The 13,291-nt window shown below is 43.7% G+C and overlaps 1 protein-coding gene across 1 annotated transcript in view; it reads left to right on the top strand.

Moving 5' to 3' along the window:
- The window catches only part of FGD6 (FYVE, RhoGEF and PH domain containing 6), an 86,852-nt gene that overhangs the window by 43,386 nt on the left and 30,175 nt on the right, over positions 1–13,291 (top strand). The window contains exons 5-8 of the mRNA XM_068113142.2: positions 961–1,025; positions 2,045–2,075; positions 3,282–3,433; positions 3,613–3,769. Of these exons, the coding sequence (XP_067969243.2) occupies positions 961–1,025; positions 2,045–2,075; positions 3,282–3,433; positions 3,613–3,769 (405 nt within the window). The remainder of the gene's footprint in view (positions 1–960; positions 1,026–2,044; positions 2,076–3,281; positions 3,434–3,612; positions 3,770–13,291) is intronic.

The raw sequence follows: 13,291 nt of genomic DNA, 5'->3' as shown, positions 1-13,291 counted from the left end.
TACAGTATTAAAAAAAAAAGTATATCTAAATGGTCATTTGATTATCGCTTTGATCTGCTTGTTGTTTTCTGGCAGAATATGATAAAACAATTGCCATTTACCATATCCATTAGGCTAAAGACATTGTGACTGACAATAAAAACGTATAGCATGAATACTGCCTGCATTTCATTACAGTTCATTTCCAAAAGACCACATTTTGGAAAACATATAGAGCAGGAAACTGGGATTGAGGACGTTTCTCCACGCCTGCCTTCTCCCCTTCTCCCCACATGCCTTCTCCCCTTCTCCCCACTTGCCTTCTCCCATTCTCCCCACCTACCTTCTCCCCTCCTCCAGGCCTGCCTTTGCCCCTCCTCCACGCCTGCCTTCGCCCCTCCTCCACGCCTGCCTTCGCCCCTCCTCCACGCCTGCCTTCGCCCCTCCTCCACGCCTGCCTTCGCCCCTCCTCCACGCCTGCCTTCGCCCCTCCTCCACGCCTGCCTTCGCCCCTCCTCCACGCCTGCCTTCGCCCCTCCTCCACGCCTGCCTTCGCCCCTCCTCCACGCCTGCCTTCGCCCCTCCTCCACGCCTGCCTTCGCCCCTCCTCCACGCCTGCCTTCGCCCCTCCTCCACGCCTGCCTTCTCCCCTCCTCCACGCCTGCCTTCTCCCCTCCTCACTTACCATTGTCTCCCTTCCTCAGCCACTTGCCCTCCTACTGTCCTCAGGCCCTTTTCCTCCATCATGGCCATTAATTCTGTAGTTAATACGAATTTTAATCACTCATAATTAATCAAACAAACCAAAGAAGAACTCTGATTCATCGACCTCATGGTTCTGACTAAACTACCTTTGTGCTTGGCTCTTGAAGGGCTTGTGCAAACGGTGTATATTAATCTATATTCTATGCCATCTTGCTTTTCAACAGCTACCTGACTAATTTTCAATTGTGTACAAAAGTCGATACATTTTCTTTTCAGGATGAAGTCACAAACAGTAAGAAACTTCATTGCATCGCTCACGAGATCATGACGTCCGAGAAAGTGTGAGTTTGCCCTTTCCACACCCGTGGCTTGAAACATGTCATTATAGTGGGGCGGCTTAGCCCAAATATTCAAAAGAATTGTGCATTTTGTGATACAAGCACCAAATTTTGCACAAATGTACATTAATATGTTGCGAACATTTTCAGATATTGGGCCACTTGAAATTCCGTAATTTTTTTTTTCAGATTTTTTCAAATTCCGTAATTTCAAATTTTTCGGGTGACACCGTCACAATTTCGGTCTTCGAGGCCGGCCGATAGGCAAAGTGTGACCGGAAGGGACGAGGTTCTCCTGACCACGTGGCCCTCGATCTGGGAAGCGAGAGGCGTTCCATTAGTGGACGCGCCCCTCACGCCCGACTTTTGGGCGGCCCCGGCAGGCCGTTTGTTTTGACGTTCCGTGACAGGCCCCGCACCCCCACCTCCGGGCCGACCGGAAGCTTGTGCTGAGTACATCATACCTGAACAACTCAGTGAGGCAGAACACAGCAGTGCACACCAGGGTGACCCCTTCAGTGCATAAACCAATTAACCTGTCCACTGCAGGGCATATAGAAATGAAGTTATTTTCTGCATATAATAATAATATAAGCTCAGTTCTATATAACAATTTCTGTTATCACCACTACCACTACAACTACCACTACTACAAGCTTTGTCTGGAATTTTGTGGACTAACAGACAAACAGACATACAGACAAGCTGGGATCAAAACATTACCTCCTTCCACCATTGAGTGTAGAGGTAAACATCATGGAAATTATATCATGCCCTAGATTTAATTCATGCTTACCCATGTATTTGCTTCACTGGTTCACAAGGTCTTTTGCATACATGTAATTCAGACTCTCGTCTTCATTGCTGACCACACAATGTTCGCAACATATTAATGTACATTTGTGCCAAATTTGGTGCTCGTATCACAAAATGCACAACAGGTTTGCTATGCTGCTACACTATTACTGTTTGGGGTCAAAGTTTACTTGCAACTAATAAGTGGTGTTTGGTTTGTGTTTCAGATTTGTCGACGTGCTGAAGCTTCTTCATGTTGTGAGTCTCTTTCAACAGTCACTGTTCTGCAATCGTTGATTAAAACACAATATTTCAACGTGAAAAGGAAAATGATCAAAACATTTGCGATTGGACGTTTTTTTCATCCCTAAAGATTGAATCTTCTTTGGATTTGCTGTTCCAGTGGCCGGGTTTTGTTGAACTTGATGGACGTCTAGTCGTATAAATAACCAGTCTTTTTGTAAGCAAGCACATTTGGGCCTCGGTTTTGTGTGCCGCAAGTGTTCTTTACAGAATCCCCGGGTTTGCTTTGATCCCATGAACTGAATCCGTTGGAGCCGGGTGTCGCACACAAACACGCGTGTTCTCACATGTCCGGATGTTGGCTCTGGCAGCATCATGTGCAGGAAGTCGCTAGCAGGGGGCACTGAGGGCCAAATGCAACACTCATTAGGCCGATTCTTGATTCCAGCTGTGCGTGTGATCTTATCAAGCCGGACCCCTCGAGACCTTTGCTGCCGGCTGTTACTCACAAATTGGCTGCCACTTGGCTTATTTCTGCCAGCCTTCCTCTTCCTAGTTATTTTAAAGGGATGTGGGATAGTATGAAGCGGAATTACACTCGATTGGAGTGTTTGATATGACTAGCTCGGTTTATGGGTGACTACAAAGGTCCACCACATTGCTCAGTACGGTTTCGGATACAAACAAAAGTGTGAAGGAAGTGCTTCATAAGAGGTCTTCATAAGAGGTCTTCATAAGAGGTCTTCATAAGAGTTCTTCATAAGAGGTCTTCATGAGAGGTCTTCATGAGAGGTCTTCATGAGAGGTCTTCATGAGAGGTCTTCATGAGAGGTCTTCATGAGAGGTCTTCATGAGAGGTCCTCATGAGAGGTCTTCATGAGAGGTCCTCATGAGAGGTCCTCATGAGAGGTCCTCATGAGAGGTCTTCATGAGAGGTCTTCATGAGAGGTCTTCATGAGAGGTCTTCATGAGAGGTCTTAATGAGAGGTCTTCATGAGAGGTCTTCATGAGAGGTCTTCATGAGAGGTCTTCATGAGAGGTCTTCATGAGAGGTTTTCATGAGAGGTTTTCATGAGAGGTCTTCAAAAGAGGTCTTCAAAAGAGGTCTTCATAAGAGGTCTTCATAAGAGGTCTTCATAAGAGGTCTTCATAAGAGGTTTTCATATGGCTTTTTATGATCCCACTGCACCGTTCATGCAGTTGATGACCCGTCTGCCGCAGGACTTCCGCGATGCTGTGGACAAGGCGAACCAGACATTGGGCAGACCCATTATTGATGAGAGGACCCTCAACCAGATTTTATTTTACCTGCCACAGTTATACAAACTGAACCAAGATCTACTGAGAGACCTGGAAGAAAGACTTTCCTGCTGGTGAGCGAATATATTTGAGCTCGAAACTTTAATCACCTTTCTCCTGTATTGGTGCAATTATTTGTTGTTCTTATTTTCATTTTTTATGAATATTTCTGTTCCTGTGTTTTTTCTTTTCCCCGTGAGTATCTATAACCATGTAAAAGTGTAATTGTCTCATGCATTTCAAATGTATGCAGGGGAGATGAACCAAAGATTTCAGACGTGATTTTGCGGAAAGGGCCGTACCTCAAGATGTACTCTGCGTACATACGGGAATTTGACCGCAATTTGGCCTTGCTCGACGACAGCTGCAGACGTTCCCCAAGCTTTGCCGCCGCAGTACGTGAATTTGAGGTGAGGAGAAGTGCATTGGTTGTAGGAAAAAAAAGAATGAATTAGAATTTTGATGAGCATGGAAATATTGATCCATGCTGTTCTCGGAAGCCAGGCTCCAAATTAAGTTGAGAACTCGTGTGAGGAGTCGTTCTGGAGGTTAATTGCTTCTTCTTTGTCATCTACCATATACGTGTGTGTGTGTGTGTGTGTGTGTGTGTGTGTGTGTGTGTGTGTGTGTGTGTGTGTGTGTGTGTTTGTGTTTGTCTGTCCCCCTTCATAAGGCTAGGTTTTAAAGGCTTTGAGTAGTGCTTTAGGAGGGATGGGGGGCTCGGGGGTGGGGGGGGGGGGGGCTCGACCCGAGTGGGGGGGGGGGCTCGGAGGGCGGGGTTAAGGGCAATCGTTGAACACGACTGTGTGTCATCCGGTTAAAAGACCGACAAGACTGAGGACCCAATGGACCCCAAATACCCTGTAGACTGATGAAGACCCCAAGGACTCTGAAGATCCAAAAGACCCTGGAGACCCAAAAGACCCTGAAGACCCAATGGACCCAAAACACCCAAAATACCCTGAAGACCCAAAACACCCTGAAGACTGTTAAAGACCCAAAAGACTGAAAAGACCCTGAAGAGCCAATGGACCCCAAACACCCAAAATACCCAGAAAACTCAAAAGACCCTGAAGACCCAAAATACCCTGAGGATCCAAAAGACCCAAACAATCCCGAGGACCCAAATGACCCAGAGGACCCAAAATACCCCAAGGGCCCAGAAGACCCTGAAGACCCAATGGGCCCCAAACACCCAAAATACCCCGAAGACACTGAAGACTGTTAAAGATCCAAAATACTCCAAAGACCCCAAAACGCCCAAAAGGCCACAAGATCCTTAAAGTCCCAAAATAACACAAAGACTCTAAAGACCCTGAAGACCCATAAATGCCACAAAGACCCTTAAACACCCCAAAGACCCTTAAATATCCCAAAGACCTAAAAGACCCTGAAGACCCAAAATATCCAAAAGACCCTGAAGTTACTGAAAGACCCTGAAGACCCTGAAGACCCCAAGGACCCAAATGACCCAGAGGACTTAAAAGACTGACAAGTCCATGAAAACCCAAAATACCCCAAAGACACAAAGACCCTTAAAGATCCAAAAGACCACAAAAACCCCAAATTCCCCAAAGACCCATAAATACTCCAAATACCCAAAAGACTCCAAGACCTTAAAGACCACAAAGACCCTGAACACCCAAAAGATTCTAAAGACTGTTAAAGACCCAAAATACCCAAAGACCTTTAAATACCCAGAAGACCGAAAAGATCGAAAAGACCCTGAAGACCCAAATGAGCCTGGTTACTGAAAGGATCAAGGAGACCCAAAATACCCAAAAGACCCTTGAATATCAAGAAGACCCAAAAAACTCCGAAGACCGAAAAGACCCTAGAGCCCCTTAAATACCCTGAGGACACAGTGGACCCAAAATTACCGCTAAGACACAAAATACCCCGAAGACCCTTAAATACCCCAAAGATCCAGATCGAGGACCCAAAATACTCGAATGACAAAAGACCTAGAGGACCCAAATGACCCAAATGACCCAAAAGACTCAAATGACCCAAAAGACACCGATGAACCAGAAGAGCCCAACAGACACAAAAGACGCTGAAGGCCCCAAGGACCCAAATGACCCCGAGGACACAAAAGACCCCAAGGACACAAAAGACCCCAAGGACTCTGAAGACCCAAAAGAAGAGTAATTATGTCTCTTACATTGGAATTGTAGACGGTGGTTTGCAAACTGAGCCTCAAGGTCGGTGTACAGAAGCGGTATTTTTTTAAATCACAATAAATACAAGGCACAGGGAGGTGAAATTTTTTGCACGTGATGTGCAATCTGCGCAGAGTAAAACGAGTGTTCATTTAAGTTTGTATGATGTCTAACAAATAAAGATGATATAAGCACCCCTGACAGTAGGCCCAGACTTCGGTGTACCGTCAAACTGTTCCAACCCGTCATTTTTGACGGGCTTTATACTAGTTGGATTATATTTAAGCTGGAGTTGATCTGCACATTTGCCGTGCTTTTTTATTGGTTACTGGCAAGTCGTGTATTCATGGTTTTTTGAAATCTATAATTTTTACATGATCTAAGACTTATGGTGGACCTGCTGCCGCACACACATGGACATACAAACAAAGACATGAGACACAACACAGGACTGTTAGACAAGACAACCAGCCACTGAGCTTGGGGGAAGTGCCGTCACTTCCCGGGGCACTCTGGGTACCATTGATGCCACAACAATGGAGTTGCCTTTTGCACCACACTCAGCTGGGCATTTCCTAAGGAGGCATTTCCTCCTTCCCATATGGATGCCAACTGGAGGGGATTGTCCGTGCTCTTGTCCTCTTAAATGTGGAATGTCAAGCAAGGAAGCAGCACGTACCATTTTATCTTTAGTACGACTCGGCCGGGGTTTGAACCACTGACCTCCCAGACTCGGAGTGGACTGTTACACCATACACTATTCATACAATAAAGTTTAATCATTTAGTCGCTTATCAAGATGAACAGTTTGTGACATAGATTTTGGCTACTGCTTCTTTAACTGCCTCATTTATTCCCAAGTCCTTGTGGGGCCATCCAGGGAACGTCATTGGACCAAGTCTTTCACAAACCTGCTGCCCATGCCTGATGTATGACTGAAAGTGGCAGGAATGCGTAATTTTGACAGGGTGCCATTGATAATGTCTCGACTCTTCACAAATTACACCGTGGGATCTTTAACATCCACCAAACAGTGCTGGCAGACAGGTCCTCTGGCTAAACTTCCTTCCGATGGATGGCACACACATTGATGCCTCACCCTTCATAGGAGACACCGTGGTGGTAGTTTATAGCTGGGCCGAGATTCAAATCCAGGCTCGAGAGGACAGAGGAGAGTGTGTGTGCGTACGTATTCTCTGTCCTGCCAGGCCTTACATATTTTGTTCACAAACTTGCAAAAAAATAAAAAGATCTAGATCCTGTTTTTGTTGTTATTTTGTCCAAATTCTTTGATTAATTATTTTAATGTGAGTATCGAATTGTTCAGGGTGCAAAAATTATCTGTCCCCAAAATAACTATCATTTAGAAGGAGAAAGTAATCGGCTTTTATGTTGTTTATTGGTTTACTTATTTTCTTTTATGTATTTGTTACTTGCGAAAATCGAAGATTTTTCAAGTATATTGGTTGGTCTTGTGCGTTATTCTGTCTGGCTGTATGTCATTCGCCTACAGGTCACAATTTTCAACCGATCTTCACGAAACTTCACCAAATGGTAGAGTTGGTCATAAGCAAGAAGCCTATTGTTTTTTGGGTTAAAAGGTCAATAAGTCAACATCGGCCAAAAGGTCAACATAGGCTATATTTCTAAAATCCTCAATTTCCATCTGATTGACTTGAAATTTTAAGAGGACTTGCATACCAGGTCACTGAATTCAACCACCAATTATTTTTGAGGTCATCATAGGCTAACAACTTATTTTAGGGATTTCGCAAGTATCGTGCTATGCACGACATATTTCTTGTTTATTTATCTTGGATATGCAGTGGGATGTGGTTTGGATAGTAACTTTGAAGTATCAATGAAATATTTACCCCTGCTGCTGAAGGTGGACAGAAGTTATTTTTCACCCCTATCTGTTTGTTTGTCTGTTGGTTGAGCAGAATATCTCGAAAGGTTGTTGATGAATTCTGATGAAATTTGGTGGACAGGTTGGGTGTATGACGAGGACAAAATGATTTGATTTTGGTGAAGATCCGGATCCTGATCCTCGAATTTAAAGTGCTTCTTCACCATTGAGTATGAATGAATATGAATGATCGTTTTGAGGCCATTTTTCCCCGCTAAAGCGGGAGTTGGCCTTGCGGGCCCCATGACAATCATGGTTCCCTGTTTGAGGCAATGTTTTTATGGCCGGATGCCCTTCCTGACGCCAACCCTTGGTCGCCTATTACGATGCGCAGGGATACGGTGTACCTATTCTAAACCGGGGTACACACCGGGATCATTCATCCCAGCAAGCTGGTACTCAATTTGCCGACCTCGGAAGGTTGACAGGCTGAGTCAACCCCCCTGGGGTTAATTCAGCGATCGACCGGGATTCGAACCCAGGATCCTAGGATCCCAAGCCAGCACCCTGACCACTAAGCCAACACCAGGCATCATTGAGTGATGGGGCTAAAACCGATATACAGCATGATATCTCAAAACGTTGTAGACGGATTTGGAGGAATCTTGGTTTTCTATGTTGGGTGTGTAACAGGTTAGACGTGATTAGATTTTGGTTCAGGTTCGGATGCAGATCCGGCCTATTAGTGGGATACAAATTGTAAACTGTTCAGTCTGGTGGAGGTAATACTCTCTACCAAGTGCTGTTCTAGTTTGACTTGTTTATCATTTCGCCATAAGGTAACATGTTTTATGTATTAAACACAAGGCGCACGTTTTGTACATATAATAGGTAAAGGAGCATGAACGACCTTTAGAGGCCATTTTCCCCGCATGGCAGGGGGTTGGCCCTTTTTGGGCACCATGGTCCTCTTTTTGGAGCAAGGTAAAGGAGCATATACGATCAAATATCCCCGATGGAATTCTTCCAGCAATAAAATTTGACTTGTGCTTTTCATTTGGCCATAAGATAACATGTTTTATGTATTAAACACAAGGCGCACGTTTTGTACAGAACTGATAATAGGTAAAGGAGCATATACGATCAAATATCCCCAATGGAATTCTTCTGGCAATAAAATCTTGCATACATTTCAGTTAAACTGCAAGTTCTCTCCTCAACATTGGTTGTTTCTTGTGCTGATCATACTGATGTTTTAAAATTATTATTGTTATAGTTTTTACCCTACGTGGTATAAGGCTCGTCGAGTAGCTGCCACACAAATCACGCGCAAGCATGCAGAGTAAAACAGGAAACTAATACCAGATTTGACTTCAAACAAACCAAGCCACTGACCTTGGGGAAGTCATGCAACTTCCTAGTATGGGATATGCCATCTTTGTGGCATCACTTTTCTCTGTATAGTCAGCTTTATAATAAATTCAGCTTTTCTCTTTATAAAGCATGTGGTGAGGTGGAAAGAACTGTGAAGTGGCCATGTGCTGTGTGCAGGAAGGGTGTCGGAGTGAACTCATTCAATGTACAATGTGCGCTGAGTGGGTTCATCAAAAATGTAGTGGTTTGAGAGGGTCATTAACCAGTGTGGCAGCTACATTCAAATGTAAGGTGTGCACAGAGGGAGCTCCAGATGGAGGAAATGTTGAGTTGGATCTTGGAGACGGCAAGAAGCTGAAAGGTGTGAAAACATTTTGCTACCTCGGAGACATGCTGAATGGAGAAGGTGGATCAGACTCTGCAACGGTTGATAGAGTGAGATGTGCTTGGAAGAAGTTTCGGGAACTGAGTGGCATGCTGACGAGGAGGGGAGTCGTTGAGGCTGAAGGGAAAGGTGTATGCTGCATGTGTGAGAAGTGTTATGATTTATGGGAGTGAGACATGGGTAATGAACGTAGAGCAGCAACGAAGGCTGGAAAGGGTGGAAATGCGACTGGTTCGGTGGATGTGTGGAGTATCGTTGAGAGAGAGGAAGACAAATGATGAATTGCGAAAGATGATGGGAATAGAGCCTGTGATGGATGCTGTGAAGAGAAACAGGTTGAGATGGTTTGGTCATGTGTTGAGGAAGGATGAAAGTGACTGGTTGAGAAGAGTGATGGAAATGAATGTAGAAGGAAGTAGAGGATGGGAAAGACCGAGAAAGACTTGGCTAAAGATGGTGGAAGAAGAAATGCGGGCAAGGGGGTTAAAAAGGGGAGATGCAGAAAATAGGGCAAAATGGAGAAGATTGTCATGGAGCCTGCAAGGCTATCCCTCGCTCTAGCAGGGAAAATGGCCTTAAAATGCCTGTTGTTGTTGTGTTTGTAGTCAGCTGAGCAATCGAGGAAATATCTCAACCCTCCCCACGTAGATGCCAACCCATGGGTTTTATCCGTATCTATGCTTTATTTTTATACAAGCCTGCGGGAAGAGCGAGGACACAGAACAGATCAGGACCAAACATAGCAATGGGAACAACAGGAGAAAGGGGACACGCCAACATCAGGGCAGGGGAAGAAAGTCGATGGAGACTGACAACCAGGGGATGAAGGTAACAATGAGTATTAGTGGAGAAAGCAAGGGATGAACAAGATGGATACGTAAGCAAAGTTTTGGTCGAAGTATTTGGTATAACTTGGTGAGTGGCTCAATTGAATCGACAACCTCCCAGATTCAGATTGGATGCTCTATGTCAAACGATTATGCCACTGAGTCGGGTACTTGTAGGTTTCTTGATGTTTTGAAATCACGATGTGTAATCATGGCAGACTGGCCCTCCAGCTTTAAACTTCCTTCTGATGGATGGCACACACATTGATGCATCGCCCTGCTCCAATGTGTGTGCATGGAAGGTGTCCTTTCTTGCAAATAAATGATAGTAATAGTCATTTCTTAAGAGTCAGCAGTGTTTTCTTGATTGGCAGGATATGCGTACTTGTCGCTGAGCTGTCTTGTGTGGGTTTGATTACTGACACAATCATCCTGGTGCTTCTCAGCCACGGCTTTGCATTAATCAGTGCACCATCTTTTGGTGGAATGCTAAATTTGGTTTCCCATTTGTTTACTTATGGATGTTAAAGCCCCCTTGCTACCTTGAAAACAAAAGTCGGCTATTGTATCCTGTGCCTATGGTCAAATTACAAATCTTTACAACATATTCAAAAAGTGCCTTCAGAAAGTATTCACACTCCTTGACTTGTTGTACACCGCTCCTTTCCTATGCCATCTCCAGCCGCTGCATGACGTCGTTGCCGGGCACCTAAGGGGGCCCGGCGATGCCGCTGGCTGAAAGGGAGTACTCAGTTTTCACTCCGGTTTCTTTCTTGCTTTCTTGTTTGTTTGTTTGTCTGTTTGGGCGATATCTTAGCCGTCCTTTGAGCTGGGAAGCTGAAATTTCGGCACAATAGTGAGCACGTGCTTTGGCAAAAACATTATTTTTGGTTTTTTGATTAATCAATTAATCGATTAATTACTTGATCATTATTGATTAATTAAGCACTTATTTATTTCCTTTCTCATCTGGGCAATATCTCAGGCACCTTTTGAGTTAAGAAGCTGATATTTGGACATGACAATGACCAAGGGATTTAGCTATAAAGGGTGTTTTTGATTTATTGATGAATCGATTAATTATTTAATTATTCGATTAATGGCTTCATTTTTTATTTTTTTTGTTAGATTCGGATGAAGCAGTTTAGGTATTCTCTTAGCCAATTGCTTAATAATTTAATTATTTTACGATTATAATTTATTTTCATTATTAATTGGTTCACGAATTATCAAGTGACCACTATATTCGTCATGTGTGTGCGTCTGTCTGTGTGTGTCTGTCCGCAGCATAACTACCCGATGATATCATCCGATCTTGATGAATCTTGGGTGGGAGGTTGATATCATGATCTAGTTGTGTCCTGCCCAGAGTGGGCGTATTGCGCCCATTGTGGGCGGAACCACGCTCGAAAAAGATGTCTTTTTCTGGGGTAATCAAGTTCAAGCTTCATCTTCTCCGAGGGGTTTGGTGGAATCTGACAGGGGTTTCGATATTTGGTTAGGCCAATATCATGTGTCTAGCCCCACGGAGCTCGATTTTTCATTTTCGCCCCAAGGTCAAGGTCACAAGGTGACGAAATTTAGAAAAGTCGATTTTTGATGGTTTTATTACATTGTTCGCTTCCTGATTGGGTGAAATGTCGTACATGATCTTATATTATCACATACATTATGAAATACAAGATTTCCAACAAATTTCAGAATCTTCGACCTTTGACCTTTGAAGGTCACAAAGGTCAAAGTTTCAAAGATGTCGGAATCGAACCGAATTTTCGGTATTGTGTAGCTAACTAACCTCATAACTGATTATACATTATTTTCTATCTCATTTCATGGTCAGTAACCTTCGTTTTGACATTTCCGGGCCTGGCCTGTCCGGGCCTGTTTCGGTTATAGTCCGTCCTTTGTCATTGAATACCGCTCGCTCGTGAACCATCGTCGTCTCCTGACTTGTTTATTTTATGATTTTTATTGTACACCGCTCCTTTCCTATGCCATCCCCAAGCGCTGCATGACATCATCGCCGGGCACCGAAGGGGGCCCGGCGATGACGCACGCTGAAAGGGAGTACTCAGTTTTCACTCCGGTTGTTTGTTTGTTTTTTTCTTCCTTGTTTGTTTGTTTGTCCGGGCGATATCTCAGTCATCCTTTGAGCTAGGGAGCTAAGAAATTATTTTACGATTGTTATTGTGCACCTCTCCGTCTCTATATGTTGCACGGCGTTATCACTGGGCACCGAAGGCACCCCGGCTATACCGCGCTGGAGGATATTAATTCATTTGGCATGGGGGCGGTGTACTTTGAATGTATCTGTACTTGTTTTACATTTTTGTTACATCCTGAATTTAAAATGGATTAAATTGAGATGTTTTTGTCACAAATCATCACAAAATACCCCATAATGACAAAGTTAAAATGTGTCAAGGAACTCTGTCGTTCTGTCAGAGTGGTCATTGGGTTCTTCGTCACCTGGTTGCTCAGTTTGGTTGGACGACCAGCCCTAGGAAGAGCCTGGGTAGTTTCATGTTCTTTCCATTTCCTAATGATGGAGCTCACTGTGTTCTTGGGAACTTTCAACACTCTAGAAATTGTTTTATACCCTTCCCCAGATGGATGCCTCCTCACAATTAAAATCTCAGAGTTCTGCAGACAGTTTCTTTGACTTCATGATAGAGTTTCTGCTCTGATATTCACTGTCAACTGTGGGACCTTATATAGAAAGGTGTGTTTCTTTCCAAATCATGTCCAATCAATTTAATTGGTCACAGGTGGACTCCAGTCAAGTTGTAGAGACATCTCAAGGATGATCAAAGGAAATTGGATGCACCTGAGCTCAATTTCGAGTGACATATCAAAGGGAATGAATACTTATTGACTCCAGACATTTCAGATTTTCATTTTAAATTATTTTGTAAAAAATTCTAAAATAAAAATTAAACGTTAACATTATGCAGTATTTTGTGTAAATCAGTGACAAAAAAAATCTCAATTTTATCAATTTTAAATTCAGGTTGTAACACAACAAAATGTGAAAAAGTCAAGGGGTGCGAATACTTTCTGAAGGCACTGTAGGTGCCCTTGATTTCCCCTCCTTTCCCTTCTCTATGATCAGAGGGGTATGGGATGAATGATCACTAACTGCATTACATATTTTATCCATGTAGAGGAGAAATTATATAGTGAAACATTTGTTGAACTGCCACCTCTTCAGCAAAGCAAAAATGGCCACAGGATCATAGGCAAGGTTTACTGCATCTTTATATTTGGCCACAATTTGGTGTGGAAGACAAAATGCGAAAATTTGGATGTCGTGAAATGAGCAAATTTTGTATTCT

This window comes from Myxine glutinosa, chromosome 4 (genome assembly GCF_964187855.1).
Source record: "Myxine glutinosa chromosome 4, kmMyxGlut1.1, whole genome shotgun sequence".
NCBI lineage: Eukaryota > Metazoa > Chordata > Myxini > Myxiniformes > Myxinidae > Myxine > Myxine glutinosa.
The sequence above is the reverse complement of the archived record's forward strand: the minus strand, read 5'-3'. Positions and strand labels throughout refer to the sequence as shown.